General features: G+C 40.9%; 1 protein-coding gene across 8 annotated transcripts in view; it reads left to right on the top strand.

Moving 5' to 3' along the window:
- PRKCD (protein kinase C delta) overlaps positions 1–24,411 on the top strand; it is a 108,115-nt gene that overhangs the window by 42,863 nt on the left and 40,841 nt on the right. For 4 of the 8 annotated variants that reach the window (XM_053303149.1, XM_053303145.1, XM_053303144.1 and 1 more), the window contains exons 2-4: positions 13,152–13,288; positions 20,101–20,300; positions 22,031–22,091. In XM_053303149.1, the coding sequence (XP_053159124.1) occupies positions 13,174–13,288; positions 20,101–20,300; positions 22,031–22,091 (376 nt within the window). In that variant the 5' untranslated portion in view covers positions 13,152–13,173. Of the gene's footprint in view, positions 1–7,264; positions 7,430–13,151; positions 13,289–20,100; positions 20,301–22,030; positions 22,092–23,828; positions 23,969–24,411 lie in introns of those variants that run through there. The other 4 variants (XM_053303148.1, XM_053303147.1, XM_053303151.1 and 1 more) reach the window with 4 other exon arrangements.

The raw sequence follows: 24,411 nt of genomic DNA, 5'->3' as shown, positions 1-24,411 counted from the left end.
ACTTCCGTTGGTTCAGAATGCAGCAGCCAGGTTGGTCTCTGGGTCATCTCGGAGAAACTCATTTACTGATGGAGCTACACCAGCTGCGAATAGGTTTCCGGACAAAATACAAAGTGCTAGTTATAACTTATAAAGACCTAAATGGCTTAGGCCCTCTAAGAGAGCGTCTTCTTCACTACGAGCCCTACCACCCATTGAGGTCATCTGAGGAAGTCTGTCTCCAGTCACCGCCAACACGTTTGGTGGCTACACAGAGACGGGCCTTCTTGGTTGCTGCCCCGAGATTGTGGAATGTGCTCCCTGCTGAGATACAATCCTCTCCATCTCTGGCAGTTTTCAAAAAACACCTGAAAACCCATTTTTTCACCCAAGCTTTCTCAGCTCCCTAATTTTTTTTTTAGGTTTTAATCTCTGGTTTATTTTTAAATTGTTGAATTGTTTTAAGTTTTTTGTATATGTTTTAAACTTGTTTTATGTTATTGTTAACTGCCCAGAGATGAAAGTTTGGGGGGGTGTACAAATTTGATAAATAAATAAATAAAATTATGGGCTTAAGCTGACAGCGGAGGTATTAGCAGAAATCTGTCTAGAACACTACAGAATTTTCTTCTGAATCTTGCACAGAGGGGATATTACTATACAGAGAAAATGACAATGCAGTTTAGTTTGACTCAGTAGTTGTCCTTGCCTGTAAGTAAAATCTGTAATGAAATGCTAGGCTATCCTTTAAGTCTAAGAGGAGAACCCATAAGAGCCCCTTGTTTTCTTTCTCTTCTGCATTGACTTCTCCAATTTGCCCTTTTAAAAAAGGCATATGTTTGAAAAAAGCTAATTTTGTCGTTATGCATTCAGTTTTTAGTGGTGCCTTTTTTATTCCTAAGCTTTCTATTTTATAGTCATGTAAACTTTGCCCAAATTGCAAGGAGTCTGTTCAGCCATGAAATATTGCTGTAATGTTGATGGCTTGCAGTTGATAATTTAGGGAAATAATGTGCCTACAGAATCCTACAACCTCAAGATGCCAGCTACTATAACAAAAAACAAACACCAAACCTCAAGCTGCTCAGGGGTTGGTGCTTTGTGTATTCTCCACAAGTGTAGAACTTGATATTTGACACGTTGTGCTGCATCATGCTGAGCATATGCACCAACAAATAAAATGCAAATAATCTGCATTATTTGTTCTAACTAGAGCAACATTTTTAGTTCCGACCGTAACAATATAATGCCTGTGAAATCTCAGGGAGCAATGTGGAATAGATTTCAACAGAGTGAGGCTTCAGCATTTAGCAGAACTTCTTGTTTCATGCCCGTTTGTTTTAGCGGAAACTTAATACATTTTGTATGAAGGCAATTTCATTTCCACTGGCACACTTGTCATGCATTGTTCAAACTGGAATAGACTAAACTCAGCTATACTTTAAAAATCAATTGTGAAATGTGTATTTTGTGTGTTCATTTTCTCATCATCCTAAAGAACAGCTCTTGTGGGTATTTTGTCAAAACGTTCATGCGCGAATGTTTGATGTGTAATGATGTATTGCTTTAAAAATGAACCACTTCCATTGCAAACAGCTGGTGAGATGATGGTTCTTGGATACACACATTGGCACAGAGAGACAAATTTTATTATGCCCCTGCCACTGCGTAGCTTCCCAGAGGTCAGATGCTTCACTAGCTTGGGTGGAGGATGTTGCTCCCACTGCTACACTAGTTACAGTTTTCCATGTTGCTGTCAGTTATCAAAATTGCGCATCTGGTTTATCAATAATTATTTTAAATCCTTTTCCTCAAATGGCACCTCTTAATTGCCGTTCTGTTCCTTCCTTCTGTTTTTATTCATAAACTGTTACACTTACTTGTCGCTTCCAGAATAATCTCTAAAGACATCAGGCCTACTTCAGCAACGTTTCCTTTGTCATCCTGGCCTATGTTTTCCTTCCATGGACCAATGCAGATGGAACATGACATGTCCCTTAATCATGGTTAAGAGATTAGGAATGGGGTACATTGGATTGTGACCTCCTTTCAGCCAGGCCTTCTCCTCTACTGTATGACTTTCCCTCCTTAAGAATTAAGATATCATAAATGCTATAGCACACTCTAATTGTATTTGAGGTATTCTTTAATGTCATGGAAGAGGTAATATACATTTTGATTTGTAGGAGTTGGTCATTTTAGTGTGTACTAATGGGGTGCAAAGTGTGGGGGACAATCCTTTTTATATGAAGGCCAGCACAATTTCCTCCAAACAGGATATGAGCAATGGTCAGAGTTGGGGCTTAAATTCCTGTGCTTTTTGTAACTTTCTCTTAAGGGGCATAGGGAGCTTGGCTGCGGCCAGAGGACAAAGTCCTCTGGTGGCTCCCCTGCCCCCCGGCTTTACACGCCCCCTACATCTAATGTCAGATGCAAGGTGGTGGGGCCAGTGCCGATAATGTGGTACATCAGCCCCAATGGAAGCATTTCCCAGCCAGCAATTCCATGAACCGCTGACTGGGAAATGGAAGCTCTCCTGGGGCTGACAAGCCCCATTCTTGGCATTGGTCCCTTCCCCTCTGCACCTGATGACAGATGCACGGGCAAGGTCAATACCCAGTAGAGGGTCCACCCGGACCCTCTCCCATCCCTACCCAGTCAAAGCTTTATTGAAATGCTGCCTGGCTAGAATCCCACCTCCCACCCAAGCACATTCAGCATTTGAGTAAAACACTGGGTAGGAAGGAGAAGGGTGTGCCAAGCAATTTTATAGATTCTTGCAATGACTTCTGGGGAAGGGAAGGAATCCAGTTTCAGCAACGGTCTTATTGTTACATACAGTGCAATCTCAGCACTCAGAGGTAAGCCCTATTGAGTTTAATAGGACTTACTCCCAGGAAAGTGATATAGGCTTGCAACCTTGCAATACAAAATGGCCAGGGTTAAGGATGTGCACAAAACAGATTTTGCTTTTTATTTCAAGTTTGAAATAAAACACAAATGGCCAAAATGTTTCATCGAAAAAGTCGACCTGGTTGTTTCGACAGAGCAAACCTTGAAATATTTCAAGTGTTCGGCCATAGGGAACAATGGGGAACTCAAAAGACTCAATTGTTCTCCATGGCTAGCTCCTAGGGACACAAAAGTGGGTTGGATGGTATAGCATGATGGGTGCTAACTACCATCCAACCCACAAAAGAAATGGGCAGGCAGGCAATTTTTAACAAATTTTAACCTTTGCCCCAAATGCAAGTCATTCGGATTGGAAGCCAGTGCCAGAAAACCAATTAGCAAGGGGAAAACAGGCCTCCAAAATGATGCTCAAAATATTGAAATGTTTTGAAACAAAATGGGTTGTTTTGTTCCAAAATCAAAACAGACCCTTTATAAGACATCTTGTTTTGAGCTTGAGACACTTGAAATGGCCCGTTTTCAAGTCAAAATGTTTTGCACATCTCTAGCCAGGATCCTGAATTAGTCCTACTCAGAGCAGACCCATTGAAAAAATGGTGTTTAACATTGTCCCAAGCAAATGAATTACCATTATTTCAGTGGGTCTACTCTGATTAAGACTAAGCAGGATCCTGGTCAATTAGTTCAAAATTGGGGTTAAATAACACTCTCTCTCTTGCTATGTAAAAAAGGCAAAAAAAAACCATCAGAAATCACATGAATACAAAATCATGTTTTGTAGCTTGTGAAAACACCTTTCCAGTGACACCTTACACAACAAAATTGGCCAAATAATTACTGAGATAATTAGGTTTAATAGGCAGGTCATGGTGGCCATCTTAATGATATCCTCATAGCCAATTGCCACACATGCAAGAGTGACACTGTGGTAATTCTTCACCTAGAGAAGATTTCAAATCAAACAAAACTGTCCATACAGATTTCTCACAAACTTTGCCATGCAACTACATGTGTTCCCAGCCTAGTTAGCCTAATCTATCTCACGAAGTTGTAAGAATAAAATGGAGAAGTCAAAAACGTGTATATTGTCTTCAGCACCTTGGAGGGAGGGTGGGATACAATTGTTCTAAATAAATGAGGGGATATTTGGGTCTCCAAATATGCAGCAATATTGAGCCTAATTAATTGCCAGTGTGTGCTCCGACATAATACATTTTAAGCCTTGTCATTAAATGAAACAAGTTTCTAGTTAGCACTTTATTTATCCCTTCTCAGTCTTTGCCTAGATTACTTTGACCATCTTTCTTATTCGTTGATTATCCTTCCTTTGCTTTCTTCTCTTTCTTTCTTTGTTCCCCCCAGGGATAGTATGCTCCTTCTATCAACTCCATTTGCTTTTCCATTTTTCTGACTTTAGTTGCTGACTTAAAACTACATTCTTTTACCACTCGAGGTTGTTTAGTGTTTCTGCTATAGAAGTAAAACTTGTAGCCTAGCAAAACAGGAAGTGATACCAAAGTTGCATTTAATCTTAGATGCTGGAGTCTGGTTTCATTACTGATTCCTCAGAATCACTGAGAACTATGAGCCGAATTTATGTTGTAAAATAAGTTTGACGTTACTTTTGATTACTGTCAGAATCAGAATCTTTCATGTTACGGCCACAAGCCAAAAATAAATAAATAAATAAATAAAGATTTCAGTTATACAGCAGTAAATAGAGTATATATTATTAAAACAGTTAAAATTAATTAAAAATTGTAACAATATTGGAAAAATAGTAATAATAAAAATTAAAACAATAAAATTTCCTTATTAACCATCCGGTGACGTGTATATATATGGCTTAGATAGCAAACTTAGGCTAGCACAATGAAAACTGTAAAACATATAAAATAGGCAATTGTCTCAAACTGTGAAAAGGGAGATATGATTTTCAATTACAAATTCTGTCACTGATAGAATGGTCAACTTGGAATTGGGCTTTGATTTCAGACTGGCCACAAATGCTTTTCATACTGGTAGAGCACTTCCAAATTTATTTATTTATTATTTATTTAACATATTTCTATACTGCCCATGTCTCTGGGTGGTTTACTGTTGTAAAATGTTAAAACTTAGTTAAAACAGAATAAATGACAGAAAAGTTAAAAAATAATAATTAAAACAAAATAAATGATAACAGAAAAGATTGACACATTAAAATTAAATTTTTTTAAAAAAATGTTAAAACCATTAAAACAATATTAATTAAGAGCCTGGGTGAACAGATGCATCTTTAAAGACTTTTTAAAAGTTGTCAGAGATGGGGAGGCTCTTATTGCAGTAGGGAGGGCATTCCAAAGCTTGGGGGCAACAGTGGAGAAGGCCCCGGTGGCCATCAGACAAACAGTTCACAACTGCAGACGGACCTCTCCTGATGATCTCAGTGGGCGGTGGGGTTCATAACGAAGAAGACATTCTCTTAAATTCCCAGGGCCCAAGCCGTTTAGGGCTTTATAGGTTCTTACCAGCACCTTGTATTTTGCCCGGAAACTTATCGGAAGATAGTGTAGCCCATCCAATACAGGAGTAACATGGTCTCTCCGAGATGACACAGAGACCAACCTGGCAGCTGCATTCTGGACCAACTGTAGTTTCTGGACTACATAAAAAGGGCAGCCCCGCATAGAACACATGGCAGTAATCCAGTCTTGAGGTTACCAGCATATGGACCACTGTCCTGAGGTCGTTTATCTCAAGAAATGGACGCAGCTGGCGTATCAGCTGAAGCTGATAGAAGGCATTTCTGGCCACCGCCTCAACCTGAGACACCAGGGAGAGGCTTGGATCCAGAAGTACCCCCAGACTGCGTACCTGTTCCTTCTGGGAAAGTGTGACCTCATCCAGAACAGGCAGACCAAACGCATCTCCTGAGTTCCAACCCCGCACAACAGGGTGGATTTGATTTAAATCAAACTGATTTAAATCACGATTTAAATCACGATTTAAATCACTAGCAGGGTGGATAAAAATCAAAAAAATCCGATTTAAATAAAAAAAATCCGATTTAAATCAAAACAATCCAATTTTTTTGATTTAAATTGGATTTTTTTGATTTAAATTGGATTTTTTGGATTTTTATCCACCCTGCTAGTGATTTAAATTGTGATTTAAATCGTGATTTAAATCAGTTTGATTTAAATCAAATCCACCCTGCCGCACAATGAGTATATCCGTCTTATCTGGATTCAGTCTCAATTTGTTATCCTTCATCCAGCCCATCACCACCTCCAGGCAGGCATTTAGGGAGGTTATGCCCTCTCCCGATGATGCTGACATGGAGAAATAGATATGGGTGTCAGCATACTGAACCAAATCTCCTGTTGATCTCTTCCAGTGGTTTCATGTAGATGTTAAACAACATTGGCGACAATACGGAGCCCTGAGGGACACCATACAAAAGTTCAGATTTGGAAGAACAACAGTCTCCAAGGTACACCATCTCGAATCTACCTGTGAGGTAGGAGCGGAACCACTGCAAAGCAGTGCCACCAACTTCCAACCCCCTCAGAGGCTCCAGAAGGATACTATGGTTGATAGTATCAAAGGTCACCGAGAAGTCCAAAAGGACCAACAGAGCCACACTTCCTCTGTCCATTCCCAATTGGAGATAATCCATCAGGCTGACCAAGGCAATCTCCACCCCATAGCCTGCCCAAAAGCCAGTCTGAAATGGGTCTAGATAATCAGTTTCCTCCAAGACTGTCTGGAGCTGGGAAGCCACCAGCATCTCAATTAACTTGCCCAGCCACAGAAGGTTGGAGACAGGCCTGTAGTTGCTCAACTGTGAGGGATCCAAGGTAGACTTCTTCAGAAGCAGTCTAATAATTGTCTCCCCAAGACAAGGAGACATCCTGCCTTCCCTCAGAAAAGCATTTATGAACTCTACCAGGCTTTCTGCAACAACCTCTCTGCCAGATAATATAAGCCATGTTGGGCAAGGGTCAAGAGAAGATGTGGTAGGCCACACCATTCCAAGCAGCTCATCCACATCCTCAGGAGTCACAAATTGGAACTGATCCAACTGAACCACACAAGAAGAGTCGCTGGACACCTCCACATCGGACACTGACGAGACGCTGGACACCTCCACATCGGATACTGAAGTAATTGTGGAGTCTAAGTTGGTCCAAATATGAGAGATTTCCTCCTCACAAAAAATTCACTAAACACATCACAGTGGATAACTGATGGTTCCAGATTCTGATTCAAGTGAGGAGGGGCACATACTAGCCCTCTCACAACCCTGAACAACTCTACCAGATATGAACTTGCAGATGCAATACAGGCAGAAAATAATCGCTTCTTTGCCCAAGCATAGATTTTCAAATGCACTCTATGTTGCAATCTGTCAGATTCGAGTTGAAACTTTTTCCACTTGTGCTCCAGTCGTCTGCCTCACCGTTTCAGCACCTGTAATTCTTCCATACACCAAGGGGCCAATTTTGAAGTGAGTCGGAGAGGATGCTTAGGAGCAATCATGTCTACTGCCCTGGTGAGCTTGCTGTTCCAGTTCTCCACCAGGGCACTAACAGGATCATCGGCAGAGCCAACATTAAATCTCTCCAAGGCTTATTGAAATCCTATTGGATCCAATAATCTTCTTGGGCGGACCATCCTAATAGGTCCGTCACCCCTATGAAGGCAGGAAGTGACCATGAGTCCAACCTTCACCAGATGGTGGTGTGTCCATGACAATGGGGAAATCACAGGAGTCCCCACCCACCTGATCAGAGTGAAAGACCAAATCAAGCACGTGACCAGCAATGTGTGTCAGTCCTGAGACCACTTGGGATAGGCCCATAATTGTCATGGCCACTATGAACTCCTGAGCCACCCTGGACAGATTGGTCCTGAAATGAACATTGAAGTCCCCCACCACCACAAGCCTGGTGAACTCCAACACCAAGTCAGAGGCCAAGTCCGTCAGCTCAGTTAGGGACTCTGTTCAGCAGCAGGGTGATTGGTACACCAACAGAAGTCCCATTCTACCCCTGGTCCCCAAACTTAAGTACACACATTCAATATGGACTGACACTTCCACAGGAATCCTAGTAAGAGAGAGATTATTCTTATAGACCACAGCCACTCCACCTCCCTACCCATGGTCCCTCACCCACTCCTCAACAAAGTACCCTGGAGGGAGAAGCTAGGACCAGACCACCAGCCTCTCCCAACCAGGTCTCCGTAATATATACCAGGTCAGCGCCTTCATCCAAAATCAAATCGTGGATGGTTTCTGATTTGTTCTGGACCAACCTGGCATTACAAAGGAGCAAGGTGAGGTTCCAAGGGTAGTTGGCACTGCTCCCCAAGGTCAAAGAGCTATCAGGACAGCCAGAAGGGGAAACAAATATTATATTTCCAATTCCCCCTCCCCTGTAATGACCCGCTAATCTGCCAGTGTTACTTCTTCTGTTTACCACCACCACCAGAACTGCCGCCCCTCAGCCAGCGGATACACCCCCTGTCTCCGCATCTCCAGATAAGCCCAGACACTTTATAAACAGGTCTAATAAAAACAAAATCACCCAGTGCTAATAAAAACAGAAGCGACACTATTAAATACCGACCCACACATGATTTCTTGGGTCAAAAACCTGGCCCTCACCCTCGCTGTCCCTCGAAGTGGCTCCCTCAAAGGGGCAACCCCCTTCGGTGGCGACCCCACTGGTGGCTGGCCCGCTGCCACAAGCAGCATCCCTTTATAGGGCCAGAGATAGCCACTCTAGTCAGATGGTAAAGCAGGGACTACTGAGTCACTCCTGGCCCTGATCCTGCACAGCACCCCCCCACACACACACACAGAGCAGCCACAGCCAGAGGCCACAATCCCGCAGGTCAAACAAGGGCCTGGCAGATGGTGTCATCCAATCTTGCAGACAGGCACTCAACAGCAGTAGCTACAGACAGCCAACTGTCTTTGACAGCCAACAGCCAAATGCATTATGCTATCTACTTCAGAAAGGAAAAGTGACTAGTTTTTAAAAATGTATTCTTTCAGTGAAAGTATTGCATCTCAGCAGCCACTTGCTAATAATGTGATAGGTTGGCTCTGCAAATGACTAACCTAAAATTATATAGCCCCCCGCCCCGCCCCACCCCCACCCCCCACCCCACACACAACTCAGTAATTCATCTTAATTGATTATAGGAATTTTATTTGTATAATTTAACAGAAAGTTATCTACATATACAGCCTCTTCTTTCTTTTTCTTTTTTTTAATGAATTGCTATGTTTTGCAAAATTGAGGATACTCTATCTTTCTCCATTCTAAGAAATGACAGTTTACACAGTCACAGCAAAATACAGTGGTCCCTCGACTTACAAACTACTCGACATAAGTATTTTTCGAGTTACAAACGGCAGTTTTAGATCCGGTTTTAGATGCGGTTTTTTCGACTTACAAATTTTTAGATGGGGTTTCCTCGACTTACAAATTTTTAGATGGGGTTTCCTCGACTTACAAATTTTACATGCGGTTTCCTTGACTTGCCTGCCTGTTTACTGCCTGTTTATTCTTGAAAAGAAATGTTCCTGTGCAGTTTGCAAGCCTTACTGGGGGTCTGGGTCTTTTTTCTAGGCTCCGGAACGCATTAATCCGTTCCCAATGCATTCCTATGGGAAACCGCTTTTCGACTTACGAATTTTTCGACTTACAAATGTGCATTCGGAACGGATTAATTTCGTAAGTAGAGGGACCACTGTACATCACAGCAAAATGTGAAGATACATTCCATGAGTGAAATAGCTTTTGTATCAAAATTGGCAAGCTTAAACTACTGTACACTTTTTTAAAATTATTATTTCTTGTTTACACAGTCAGACAGGTGTTATTGACTGGTTTGTTTTATCCAGAAATCGAGTCCTTCCCAAGGACCTGGGATGGCTGGATTTTATTGTCAATGTTGTTGCTGTTGTTATAGATATCATCGCAGAATATAGGCTGTTCCCAGTAAAGTTGCTTTTTGTAATTGGCTGATGGTGATTTCTGTGGCCCCTATGGTGTTGAGGTGCTCTTCAAGCTGTTTTGGAATTGCACCTAGGGTGCCAATTACCACTGGGATTACTTTGGTCTTTTTCTGCCACAGCCTTTCAATTTGCAGATCTTTGTATTTTGTTATTTTTTCTATTTCTTTTTCTTCTATTCTTCAATCCCCTGGTATTGCTATGTCGATTATTTTAACTTGTTTTTCTTTCTTCTCAACTACAGTTATATCTAGTGTATTGTGTGGCAGATGTTTGTCTGTTTGTAGTCGGAAATCCCATAATATTTTTGCATCTTCATTTTCTACCACTTTTTCAATTGTATGGTCCCACCAATTTTTGGCTACAGGTAGCTGGTCTTTTTTGCAGATGTTCCAGTGTATCATCCCTGCTACCTTGTCATGCCTTTGTTTGTAGTCAGTCTGTGCGATCTTTTTACAGCAGCTGATTAGGTGGTCCACTGTTTCATCTGTTTCTTGACAAAGGTGGCACTTGCTGTTTGTTGTTGACTTTTCTACTTTTGCTCTTATTGCATTTGTTCTTAGTGCCTGTTCTTGTGCAGCCAGTATTAAACCCTCTGTTTGTTTCTTTCTTCAAGTTGCCATTCTTAAGCCATTGCCAGGTCTTGGTGATGTCTGATTTTCCACTTATATTGTGCAAATATTGACCATGCAGGGGCTTATTTTTCCATTTTTCTGCTCGGTTCTTGACTTGTTCTTTCTTGTAGGCCTGCTTTCTTTCATTGGTGTTGAATAGTTACGCATTATTGACCATTTTAAGTGCATCTTCTTCACTGTCCTTGATATATTCTTCAAGGCCTCTTTTCTCCTCCTCTACTGTTTGATGGACTTGCAGCATTCCTCTTCCACCTGAGCTGCGAGGGAGGTGCAGAGCATGATTGAGGGTCATTATTTTCCTGGTCTTACAATCTAGCATCTCTAGCTCTGCCTGGGTCCACTCTATTATTCCTGCAGTGTATCTGATCACAGGTATAGCCCAGGTGTTTATGGCTTGTATGGTGTTCCCGCCATTGAGTTTGGACTTTAGGATTTTTCTAACTCTCCTGATGTATTCACTTCCAATTTTTCTTTTAACTTCAGTGTGTGCAGTGTTATCAGCCTGGAGAATGCCCAAGTATTTGTATGTTCTTTCTCTTCCAGGTTCTTGATGTTGCTTCCATTGGGCAGTTCTATTCCTTCTGTTTTTGTTATTTTCCCTCTGTTCATTATTAATGCAGCACACTTGTCTGGTCCAAACTCCATTGCTATATCGCTACTGAATATACGGACAGTGTTTAGCAGTGATTCAATTTCTCACTGGGACTTTCCATACAACTTCAGATCGTCCATGTACAGCAGATGGTTGATTTTACTTGATGTTTTAGATGTTTGGTATCCGAGGCCTTTTTTGTTTAGTATTTGTGAAAGTGGGGTCATGGTGATTACAAACAACAGAGGTGATAGTGAGTCCCCTTGGAAAATGCCTCTTCTAATGCTAACCTGTCCAAGTGTCGTGCCATTGATTGTTAACTGTGTACTCCACATGCTCATTGCTTTTTTTTTTTATTAATATCTGAATGTTTTTGCTGACACCAGTTGTTTCTAAACATTTTAGTATCCATGTGTGAGGCAATGAGTTGAAGGCTTTCTTGTAGTCAATCCATGCAACACTGAGATTTGTTTTTCTTCTCTTGCAATTTTCTAAAATCATTTTGTCAATCAGCAGCTGGTTGTTGTTGTTGTTATTAAAAGTATTGGCTCAAGTACACTGGCAAGGTACTCTGGATGAAAATGCTCTTGCTGTCTTTTCTGAGGACTTTGTGCTAGTGGCAGGAACTTAACTCTGCAGAACTACAGCAGCTATGCTGCAGCAGCAGCAGATAATCATCAGTCTGAGTGATCAGTAAAATTTATCATAGTTGAAAAACACAGTACAATTCATTGCTTGAGGAATGTAGAACTTTCTGTTGCAGAACTCTAAATGAAGGTTAATCATTTGATTATCATTTCTAGGCACCTATTGCTTGTTCTTGCTCTGGGATTTCCCTTCCCCATGGTGAATAGTGGTTAGCTTGGACACCAGCAAAGTGGGCAGCAAGTTTCTAGATTTAACCTAGAGGTCTCTGGTATGCTAAATTGTACCTAAAATGCAAATATCCAACTTGCTTCCAAAGTAATCAAAGACATTCAGTCTTGGCTCTTCTACTGCAATCCTAGAGACCCCAAAATCTCATGGAAAGTTAACTTAGTCCTACTCATTCAGAAAACTATATCTGTATTCCAGTGGTTTTTATATTGGGGCAGGGGAATAGTTGTGTTATGAAAAAGGCTCTAGTGATATATAATGCTCTGAAATAAAAAAAGATATACTTTACAAATCAATGATTCCTTGTTTCTTGAAATACTTTCTGAACAACTTCTTCAAAAAATTAAAAGCAATATTGACCAGAAATGTACTTAATGCTGAAAAGGTGGGGCAGGGGGGTGTTTGTTTTAAAGGCTTGTAGGTTGTCCTTTGGATACTCTAAAAAGTGAACCCCAGGTGTGTTAAATACCCCTTTTTAAAAAAAAGTAGGTAGGGCATAAAAGGATCTATAACCTTTTGATTTCAGAGTTTAATGCCCAAGAACAAAGTATTTTTTAAATGAAATAAAAGGACTTAGACACTGTTAACTTCTGAACATTGGCACATATATGACAGAAGGTTATAATGAAATTACCAGAAAATACATTCCTTAGATTGAGTGTTGCTCCCATTTTTTTGTAGTAAGACCTCTGTCTGGTGTGCAGAAATTCAAGAGGAAAATATTTTCCTTATTACTGCACCTTCTGTGCTTGGAAAAGCTGCTTCTCTCCACCGTCATTCAGCAGTTAAAGGCACAGGAGCTCTATTGTAGAAAAATGTGGCTGTCCTTTCTACACTACCTTAACATATCATGATCTTGAACAGATGTTTGTCTAGTTGTAGTGATCAGGGGGATTTTTGGCAGGCATCAATTCAATCTACTTGGATTGCCTGCTTTTTTGTAGTTTATAGATTTCTGTGTTAGGAGGTTTGGGTAGCTTTTGATTCAGATGAACAGAAGTTGTTTCTGTTCTAACTAAATGAGATGCATTACCTAACATGTAATTCTTAAATAAGTGTAAAAAATCTGTTACTATATAGACTTGTAAGGTGAACATTTGGGAATGTAATGATGTTTTTCTTCCTTCTGCTCTTTCATATGTAGGTTCATAACTGTGCTGTGGGCTATGGCTCCCTTCTTACGGATATCATTCAACTCATTTGAGCTAGGACCTGTGCAGAACCAAGGGGAACAACTACAGCCTTTCTGTGCAATAAAAATGAAGGAGGCCATGACCACAGGTAAAAAGAAAGATAAATTGTCTCCATTTATATACTACTACGAATATTTATATACTGCTTTTCAACAAACGTTCTCAAAGCAGTTTACATAGGTAAACAAAGAGGGCTCACAATCTAAAAAACAACAACCCTAGAGTGTCTCATTGTAGGACTAGCAGTCCAGTAGTCTCACTGAGTTGAAGGGGATGTAATTCCAAGTAAGTGTGAATAGAAATGAAACCTCAGGGTTTCAAAGTATGACGTCTACTTGAGGCACTGAGGGTTGGTTTATTTTAAATCCAGTGTAGGGGAGCAGGAAAAAGATAGCCATTATACACTGAGTTTGTCTGATGTGACCAATCAGAAGTGAAGTTTTCAAGGAAAACCCATAAAAGTAGCCTGTTGGTATATAAATAAAGCTTGAAATTGGTCTGTCACTATGACATTGGTCATGCAACATCAGAGAGAGAGATTAATGTGTTCTTGTTGCATTATTTTGAATGAGGAGCTTAACATGAGAATGGCTTAAGTGGTAAAATGTCATCGCCATCATTTCTTAAAAGGGTAATAAATCTTTCTCTACCAATCTATTAGACTGGTTCTAGTAAGTTTCACTGCCAAGACCATTCTGATACCTAACAGGTTCTCTTATATTTTCATAGTCCATTATTCAGAAGACAAATTAGTGAGACTGCCTAGGAATTGTGTTCAGTATTATCATGCAAACAGACCTTGTCATGCAAGCACTTGACCTTAATTTCTAGTTGCATTGCATCCAAAGATACCATGGTTCGGTGGCAGTGCTTCATGGCTAGCTAGAATTCTTATAGTTTGCAGGAAAGTACACTTAAGAACATAGGCAGCTGCCATATACTGAATCAGACCATTGGTCCATCTAGCTCAGTATTGTCTACGCAGACTGGCAGTGGCTTATCCAAGGTTGCAGGCAGGAGTCTCTCTCAGCCCTCTCTTGGAGATGCCAGGGAGGGAACTTGGAACCTTCTGCATGCAGATGCTCCATCCAGAGCGGCCCCATCCCCTAAGGGGAATAACTTACAGTGCTCACATGTGGTTTCACATTCAAATGCAACCAAGGTGGACCCTGCTTAGCAAAGGGGACAATTCATGCTTGCTACCACAAGACCAGCTCTCCTCCCCTTGTGAAAAGTGTAGAAGAAAAGCCTTACAGGTGGCCATTGTTACCCACAGTCCCCGCACCTGCAGTTTCGCATATCTGCAGTTGGGTCATAGGGACCCAGTTTCTTTATTTGCAAGGCAAAAAAAGGGTTATTTTTGCCTATCTGCAATTCTTGAGAGGCTGTAAATGGCTTCTGATGTCCTTTCCCGCTGCCACTTTGTAGTGCTGAGCCATTTTGTGGCTCTTTTCTACACACACAAAAAAAAGCTTTAAAAGAATAAAAATAAGAGGAGGCATTGCCTCTATATATAACAAGTGCCGCCTCTATATTCACAGTCTTCTAAATGTTTAGAAGACATTAAAAGTCTTCTAAAACCACTTTTAATCTAAGACTTGCATTAAGCCCATTGAGATATCTATGTACAAACTGTTCAGCAAATGGACAGACTGAAAATACTGACTATTTTATTGTAAGTGATTTTTGTACAGTTGTGCCTGTAGTCAATAATAGGGCATGGCTAGTGAGCATGTTTAATTTCTTCTGTGGTAACGTTAGAGCCATTGACCTCTGGCTCTGTGCTTTGTTTGAATGTAATTTAATTTTAATGAAATGATTTGTGTGACAATTTTCCTCATATTGACAATCAATCAGTTGGGATAAGTTACAGTTAAATTTATTAGGCTTTCTTCCAAAATCACTAAATCTGTCTAGGGATCATGTTGGTTTCTTTTTAGCCTAAGAGCCCAATTGCTGTCAGACCAGGCTCCTGCCAAGTCACAGGGAATGAGTCCAGAGAGTGGCAAGGCCACAGCCACAAGAAGAGCAGTAGCCCTTGTTCTCAGACCAAATAGCAGCTTTTGGTCAACACACAAGCTTTTCTGGTGATCAGAACTTGTTACATGTCCTTCTCTGGCCTATTTGATTTCCATACTTCTTAGCAGACCTGCTGAATATTTTGTATTTCCTTTGTTTGGCCAGAGGCAGATTGTGGGCAAGGCTGAAGCCTTATTTCCAGTTTTAGGTTCAGGACCTGCAGAGGCTGGTAATTACATATGTGCACAAACTTGTGCATACACAATGGATCTCCCCTCTGGTAGCCCCACTTATTCTTCACATTGCAGGTAGTTCATCAACTTAAAAGAGTTTAAAAGACTCTTACTATCTGGCTTTGAATGACATGTGTGTTTAATGAAGAAAAAGCCCCATTGAGAACACACTTTTCTTTCTTGCCATTCCCCCAAAAGTTTTCCGAAATTAATATTTACCTATTTGGGAGCACCTAGTGGTTTAAACTGCTGCAATGTGTACTCTTCTTCATGCATAGGATTTGGCGGAGGGGGGCATTAAAAGTAATATAAAAATTAGATTGAGTTGTGTCCATGCTGAATCTGTTGCTTTTAGGACAAGGGAGACAAGTGAAAACTCTGCTCACTTAAATAAATGGACAGAGTTTCTTTAAAGCTCAACAGCTGGTGAAAAATAAGTAGCAAATGAACATAGGATAGTAAGGCAGGCACAAATTCCAGGCGCCAGGAAACAATGCATGTAGAAATTTAAGTGTGGTGTCAAGACTAGGTATTCAGAGGTAGCATTATTTAATAAAATATTTTTGTCACGGGCAGCCTGGTTTCTGTGTGTTACTAGTAAAAAGAAGCCCATTTACCCTTCACCTCCACAATGTCTGTGACTAAGTTTGGCAACTTTGTCAAGTGCTCCTTGTTTGGCTCCTAAATTTTGGGGCTGGCTTCTAAATCCAAGGAGCCCAGAGCGGTGTACTACATACTTGAGTTTATCCTCACAACAACCCTGTGAAGTAGGTTAGGCTGAGCGAGAAGTGATTGGCCCAGAGTCACCCAGCTAGTATCATGGCTGAATGGGGATTTGAACTCGGGTCTCCCCGGTCCTAGTCCAGCACTCTAACCACTACACCACACTGGCTCTTTCTTTGGAAATGAAACTGAGCTCCTAACATGAACTCACATGTACCTCCTCAAATCATGTGCTACCCACCCATCTTTTGAAGACTTTCTATAATAATGTTTTACAAGCAATTTCTAAACATTGCCACAATAGGATTTTAGAGGGAGGCAGCAGAGGGGCTGGGGGCTGGAATTAGCTTTTCATTAATGGGAAAAAGCACTCTGAACAGCTATTTCAAGAAAGGATATTTGAATCCAGGTAAAAGCTTTTTGACACAAGTAGAGGAGATAAAACAGAAGTCTGCAGAATACAGAACATCTTCAGGTGGCTCTTTGTGAACATTCTTAAGGAACTCATTTGGCAAGCTAACTTCAGCCTGCTTGTCAAATATTTAATTTATAATGTTGGTTTTGGCAGATCTTACCTAATAAAGACAAACTGAGGTGTTATTCCATACTACTGTTTGGACAGTTCATGACACTGAGAATCAAATAACTTAATGCTAGATCAACATAAACTTAACTCAGAACTGAAATCTCAAATCAGAAACTATTTAGATATTAAGGACACAATCACTACCTCCATGTTGTGGTTTATATATTGCTTTCAACAAAAAACATTCTCAAAGTGGTTTGCATAGCTAACATAATAAGTAAACTGTTCCCTTTCCCAGAAAGGCTAACATTTTTAAAATATTGTTTGTTTTTGACTGAACTAAGACTGTGACCTAATTTAGAACTGTATATTTTTCCAAAAAAAGGCAGACAAATTTAACAAGGACTGTAGTCTGACTCTTTTCTCTTTTTTAATTTGTTGGTCACACATTCCATTAAGTAGGTGGTTTAATGTGAAAAGTTGAGAAGTTCACTTCTCCCACTCATAGAAACAAATGTTGCAAATATTTGTTGACTAGTAGATAAGTCAATGGTTTGTTTGTTAGTTTGTTTGTTTAACATACTTTTATACCACCCAAAACTTGTGTCACTGGGCGGTTTACAACAAAACAAAACAAAGAAAAAGTTAAAACATTACAACAATTTAAAAAAATTTTTTAAAGTAATTTAAAACAGTGTCAAAATGATTAAAACAATATTTAATTAAAAGCCTGTGTGAACAAATGTGTCTTTAAAGACTTTTTAAAAGCTGTTAGAGATAGCAGGCTCTTATCTCAGCAGGAAGCATGTTCAAAAGCCTTGGGGCAGCAGTGGAGAAGGCCCATCACGGAGTAGCCACCAGATGAGCCGGTGGCAACTGCAGACGGGCTTCTCCTGATGACCTTAATGGGTGGTGGGGTTCATGACAAAGAAGATGTTCTCTTAAATACCCAGGGCCCAAGCCATTTAGGGCTTTAAAGGTTATTACCAGCACCTTGTATTTTGCCCAGAAACTTATCAGCAGCCAGTATAGCTCTTTAAATACAGGAGTAATATGGTCTTTCCCAGATGAAAAAGAGACCAACCTGGCTGCCGCATTCTGGACCAACTGTAGTTTCTTGACTACATACAAGGGCAGCCCCACATAGAGCGCATTACAGTAATCTAGTCTGGAGGTTACTAGCATATGTACCACCGTTCTGAGGTTGTTTATCTCAAGAAACAGATGCAGCTGGCGTATCAGCCCAAGATGATAGAAGGCACTTCTGGCCACTGCCACTACCTGGGACACCAGGGACAGGCTTAGATCCAGAAGCACCCCAAGACTGCCTACCTGTTCTTTCTGGGGAAGTGTGACCCCATCCAGAACAGGCAGATCAAACTCATCTCCCGTGTTTCAACACCGCAAAATGAATACCTCCATCTTATCTAGATTTAGTCTGTTTGTTATCCTTCGACCAGCCCATCACCGCCTCCAGGCAGGCATTTAAGGAGGTTATGCCCTCTCTCGGTGATGATGATATGGAGAAATAGATTTGGGTGTCATCAGCATACTGTTAGCAACCTGAACCAAATCTCCTGATTATTTCTCCCAATGGTTTCATGTAGATGTTAAACAACATCAGAAACAATACGGAGCCCTGGGGGACACCATAGGAAAGTTCAGATTTTGAAGAAGAACAATCTCTAAGAACACCATCTTGAACCTGCCCAAGAGGTAGGAGCAAAACTACCACAAAGCAGTGCCTCCCACTCCCAACCCCCTCAGACGCTCCAGAAGGATACTTTGGACGATAGTATCAAAAGCTGCTGAGAAGTCCAAAAGGACCAACAGAGTCACACTTCCTCCGTCTGATCCAGGAGAGCTAGTCTTGTGGTAGCAAGCATGACTTGTTCCCTTAGCTAAGCAGGGTCCACCCTGGTTGCATATGAATGGGAGACTAGAAGTGTGAACACTGTAAGATATTCCCCTGAGGGGATGGAGTCTCTCTGGGAAGAGCAGAAGACTCCCTCCCTGGTTTCTCCAAGATAGGGCTGAGAGAGATTTCTGCCTGCAGCCTTGGAGAAACCGCTGCCAGACTGTGAATACAATACTGAGCTAGATAGACCAATGGTCTGGCTCAGTATATAGCAGCTTCTTATGTTCCTAATTCCCAATTGGAGATCATTCATCAGGCTAACCAAAGCAGTCTCCATCCCATAGCCTGCCTGAAAGCCAGTCTGAAATGGTTCTAGATAATCAGTTTCCTCCAAGACTGTCTGGAGGTGGGAAGCCACCAGCCTCTCAATTAACTTGCCCAGACACAGAAGGTTGGAGACAGGCCTGTAGTTGCTCAACTCTGAGGGATCCAAGGTAGGGTTCTTCAGAAGTCATAATTGCCTCCTTAAGACAAGGAGGCATTTCTACCAAGCCCTCTACAACCACTCACCTACCAGATAACATAAGCCATGTCGGGCAAGGGTCAAGAGAACAGATGGTAGGCCGCAGCTCTCTAAGCAGCTCATCTACATCCTCAGGAGTCACAAACTGGAACTGATCCAACTGAACCACACAAGAGGAGTCACTGACACTGAAGTAATTGTGGAGACGGGCCTAAGATGGCCCAAATACTAGAGATTTTCCCCACAACAAATTCATTAAACCGTGGGCAATCAATGGTTCCAGATTCTGATTCAAGCGAGGAGGGCAACATACTAGCCCTCTCACACACCCTGAACAACTCCGCCAGATGTGAACTTGTGGATGTAATACGGGCAGAAAAGAATCGCTTCTTTGCCGTACATATTGCCTGAGCATAGATCTTCAAATGCGCTCTATGTTGGAATCTGTTGGATTCAAGTTGAGTCTTTCTCCACTTGTGCTCCAGTCGTCTGCCTCACCACTTCAGCCTCTATAGTTCTTCCATATACCAAGGGGCCAGTTTTGAAGCAGTTTAGAGAGGATGCTTAGGAGCGATCATGTCTTCTGCCCTGGTGAATTTGTTGTTCTAGTTCTCCACCAGGGCAACAAGATCACCTGCAGAGACAACTCTAAATCCCTCCAAGGTTTCTTGGAACCCTACTGGATCCAATCACCTTCTTGGGTGGACCATCCTAATAGGTCCCTCACCCCTGCGAAGGTGGGAAGTGACCTTGAGTCCAACCTTAACCAGATGGTGGTCCGTCCATGACAATGGGGAAATCAAGAGACTGAAATGTGCATTGACCCATATTACAATGGCAAGTTCAGTGCTGTAAATAAGGTTTGTAAACCTCCCCATTATCACAGTTTTTTGAGATAATTTCCTGCCTTTGATTCAGTACAATGAAGGTCATCCAATGTCCTGATGCTGCCTCTTGTGGAGAAATTAATGTTTGATGATACAGTAGCTTTTCACTCTTATATTTGTGACACATTTAGAAAGAGGGAAAACCTTGATCCAAAAGAAACCTACTATGTATCCCGACTGGAAATCATCGTTTGATGCCCACATCTATGAGGGCCGCGTGATTCAAATTGTTCTCATGAAGGCAGCAGAAGAGCAGTTATCTGAAGTAACTGTAGGTGTATCGGTTTTGGCTGAAAGATGTAAGAAAGGCAACGGAAAAGCAGAATTCTGGGTGAGTATGATGTTTTGAGTTACATTATTTTATTCTAAAGTCTCTGTAGCTTGGGACCAGGGTATCTAAAGGACTGTCTGCTCCCATATAAGCTTGCCCATTCATTAACCTTATCTCGGAGGTCTTTCTCCAGGACTGACTTGGTGGTCGCATCCTGTTTAGATGCATATGCTGCTAGGCTACCAGGTTGAAATGATTTAATTTGCTTATACTTTAATGAAAAATGATACTGGAGTTTTATGGATCATGTTAGGTTTTTATAATGTATCCTGGCTTTTTGTTTGTTCATTTTAAAATCAGTTTGATAGATGGATGTTCCTGGAATTAAAGACAGAATATAAATTAAAAAATGGGGAAGAGCCATTTATTTCACTCAAAAGGAACAGATTTGCCTTCTAAGCTGCTGTTTTGTCACTTTTAATAGGTGTGGCTTTGTCTCTATAACAGATTTACATTTTTAAAAATGTGTTGAGTTTTGTTACATTTATAGGAAAAGCAAAACTGTAGATGTGGATAACAGTCCAGCTGTTTGGTATAAGCCATATGATTTTTTCTGTTTTCTGAGAGCCCATTGAGCACATCACATTCTAATTGTGATAAAACACATACTTGTAGAAAGTTAGTTCAAAAACTGATAGTAAGTTGTTGGTTTTTGTTACTGAGTTTCTTCTGAATCTGAATACATGCATTTTAGTAACGTTTACAGAAAGTGCCCTGGGAGCTCAGTACAGAATTCATGAGTTATTGACACATGTAAGGGAGGTGCGAACTCTTTAATCTGCCATTCAACCTGTGTTTTTTCCTGCTTTAAATGGGTATGAACCTGCCCTTTGCTTCTCCAAGCCCTCTGTCAAACCACAGTGCTGAAAGTGAAACCCCATGTCTAGTTTGTCCATTTCCCTCTATAATATGTAATTCAAGTTGTCTCATGTCCTAACATCATTGCCCTGTTAATTTCCCCTGACTCTAATCTAGATCATTGACTGCCACTGGCAAGAGCTGGAGAAATAATGACATCAGGATATCATGTAGGTTACACTTACATAAAACTAACAAGAGGAAACTTTGTTTCTGTAAACATCCTGAGTGAGTAGGGACTGCCAACATCCTGACTGATGGTGCATACATGCTTCTAACAAAAGCATGCACTAAGATTGTCAACACTATTCACTGTGGCTGAGTTCAAAGATAAAAATAAACCATAGTTTCCTGTCGTAAGTGCCAGCCTTGGAAAGCTGCATGTCCCTCTTTGCCCTCTCTCCCTCCTTTCATGAGGAAGAAAAGTAAAATCTTTCATTTTCACTTGAAGAGGAAATCATAGTTCCATGTTACATTCATATGCTCAAGGAACAATGGTTTGTCAAACTGGATTTGGAACAGGCTGTATATAAAATCGGAATGAAACTTCTGGTTTGATATTCTGGCTTATTCTAATTCTAGCAAGTTAACATGCCACAGTTCCCTGAATTTGAACATAACATAGAGCTTCTTGCATGCAAGGGAGGAGGAGAGTGTGTTCTCCAAGACTTGATTTCATAGTCGGAAACTATGCTTTTTCAGTTCGTCTGAAGCAGGCCATCATGAAATGAATCTGAGAGAAGAAAAGTTATGTGTTACTTTGACTTGCATTTCTAATGTGACTTGTGAAATTTTTCATTTCATGTAGAATAGATAGTTGGGGGTATTAGTGTTAACAGGTATGTAATTCATTGGTTTTTCTTTCTTGTCAGCTTGATTTACAACCTCAAGGGAAAGTATTGATGGCTGTCCAGTATTTTCTAGAGGATGGAGGTAAGAAAGGGGGCATTGCTTGCAGCATATAGTAAATTATCAAAATAATTTGGTCTTGCTCTTTCTTCTAATATACAGAACATTAATAATTAATGTATACATTTGTATTGCTTTTGAACCGATGCAGGGGGGGAAATTGTTCACAATTTTGTGCTTTAAGAATAAAGCACAAAATTTTATGCTTTTGAAATAAAGATGAGTTTTGAATCATTGGTATTTTGCTCCGAGAAAAATCAATCCTGGTGGTTTTAGTGAAAAGATGGGGTGGGGGTTTTGTACACTGAATTGGAAAAAAATTGACTGCTTTTCCAAAAGTTATTTGGAAACCAATATATTATATCCATGGTATGATTTTCCTGCTAAGGAAAATACTTTTGTATAGTACTTTCTAAAAGTTGTGAATTAACTTTGATCCCTAAAATTCAGACCCACATACAATGTAGCATTAGGTGGTTGGTAGCCTATCACCTGCACTGCTGCGTGGGCCAGAAGCACATTCTTGGCAAGCATGCTTGTGCACAACTTCCAAAAAATTGCACAAGTGCAGTTGTTCAACTGTCTGGCCATTGAAAATAATGTCTGTACAATTATTAATTCTGTGCAACTGAATTGGTGGACTTTTTCAGCAGTTACTAGAATCTGTATCCTGTGAGCTCAAGGATTCTTGTCCTGCACCTCACTAGAAGGTGTTTCTTGCAGAAGAACAATGAGTGCCAATGTACAAGTACCCCTGTTTGCTTCCACATCTAGCCCAGTTCCTCTAGAACCAGAGCTCCAAAGCGACCTATCCTAAAATGTATGTTTGTAAGCCCTCTTGATTATTTTAAAGCAGAGTGGGAGGACTGATTTTCCTTCCTGTGGTGTATGAAGCCCTGGAACAGACTGTGTTCCCAAGCTCAGGAGGGCCCCCCATCAAGCCCCTCATTCTTCACAGTGTTCATGTGGGGGCTGGCACTTGATGCTGCCCCCTGTCCTGCCACCACTGCTGCTGCCTCCACCACTGCCTCCTGCCTCTGTCACCATCATCATCTCCTGGCCAGCTCTTGTGACACCAAGTGGGTAGATGGGCCGCTTCCTCTCGTGTGAGTGAGTGAGGAAAAAACCCATCCACCCACTCACTGCCACAAGAGCTGACTGGGAAATGATGGCAGTCACACATTCACCCTGATGCCAACAACATGTGGAGTCAGAGTGCACGCACAGCCACTGCCATTTCCTGGCTGGCTGTTGAGGTGGCAAGTGGGTGGGTGAGTGGGAGAAGGCAGGAGGTTGATGGAGGTGGCAGCAAAACAGATGTAGTGGTGAGGGGCTAGCGCCAGCCCCTACATGAGAATGGAGGGAAGTGGGGCAGTTTGGTGGGGCAACGTGGGGCTTTGCAATCGGTGAATAGTAGCACAGAGGCAACAGGTGAAGTGCCGTTGTCAGCCCCTCTACTTGGGGGTTGGATCGCTTGTGTTTTTTTAACCCATCCAAACAATTACAGTTACATCCCTGTTTCATTCTTGAAGTGGAGGGGTAGAAATGAGGTACTGTTTGTACTATTGATGCACATTAGGATTGGGACCCCATAAGTAAGTCTCAATCATATATATATATATATATATATATATATATATATATATATATATATATATATATATATAAAATGTGCATACTTGCACACAATGGTTATGAAAAGCAGATCAAGTTGCAGATGTCTCTGTTTATTTAAATGAAGTTATTGACCTTATCCAGTCACAGAACTTAGCACCACCGTGCTGGTTTACTTTAGCAGTGTGGGACTCTCTGTGCTAAGCAACTTTGCAAGCAGCTGGAAAGAACTTCTCTTTATGGACTTTGAATTATCATGCTGCTGACTTCATCTTCAAAAAGAAGGGGTTTGTCCATTTCTTTCTTTGAAAAATAAGTGGTTTCAGTAGGGGACAACCTTCTAAATTTGCATTAAGTAATTTAACCTTTTCAGAGGGCGGGGAATATTTATAATCAGTTATAAATATAAATATAAGATAACACCAGTTATCTGAAAATATATGTTTTGTGTGCAGTGTTTATTGCCTATATAGAGACAACCTATTTTGAGAGGAACTTCTGAAAGGTTGTTGCCTATGCCTTCCTAAGTGTTAAGTGCATGTTTAATAAATGTGCATGTTTTTCAACAGCTAAATTGATAATGTAATTCTAATGAACAAATTGAAAATAACTCATTTCAATAGCAATAATAATAAGTCTGTTGAAAATGAATGGGAACTGCAATGTGTGTGCCCAACACATTCATTACTCCTATTCATTTCAGGGAGAATTATGAAAGCAATCTGACCAA

This window comes from Hemicordylus capensis, chromosome 2 (genome assembly GCF_027244095.1).
Source record: "Hemicordylus capensis ecotype Gifberg chromosome 2, rHemCap1.1.pri, whole genome shotgun sequence".
In the NCBI taxonomy this organism is placed as follows: Eukaryota; Metazoa; Chordata; class Lepidosauria; order Squamata; family Cordylidae; genus Hemicordylus; species Hemicordylus capensis.
The sequence above is the reverse complement of the archived record's forward strand: the minus strand, read 5'-3'. Positions and strand labels throughout refer to the sequence as shown.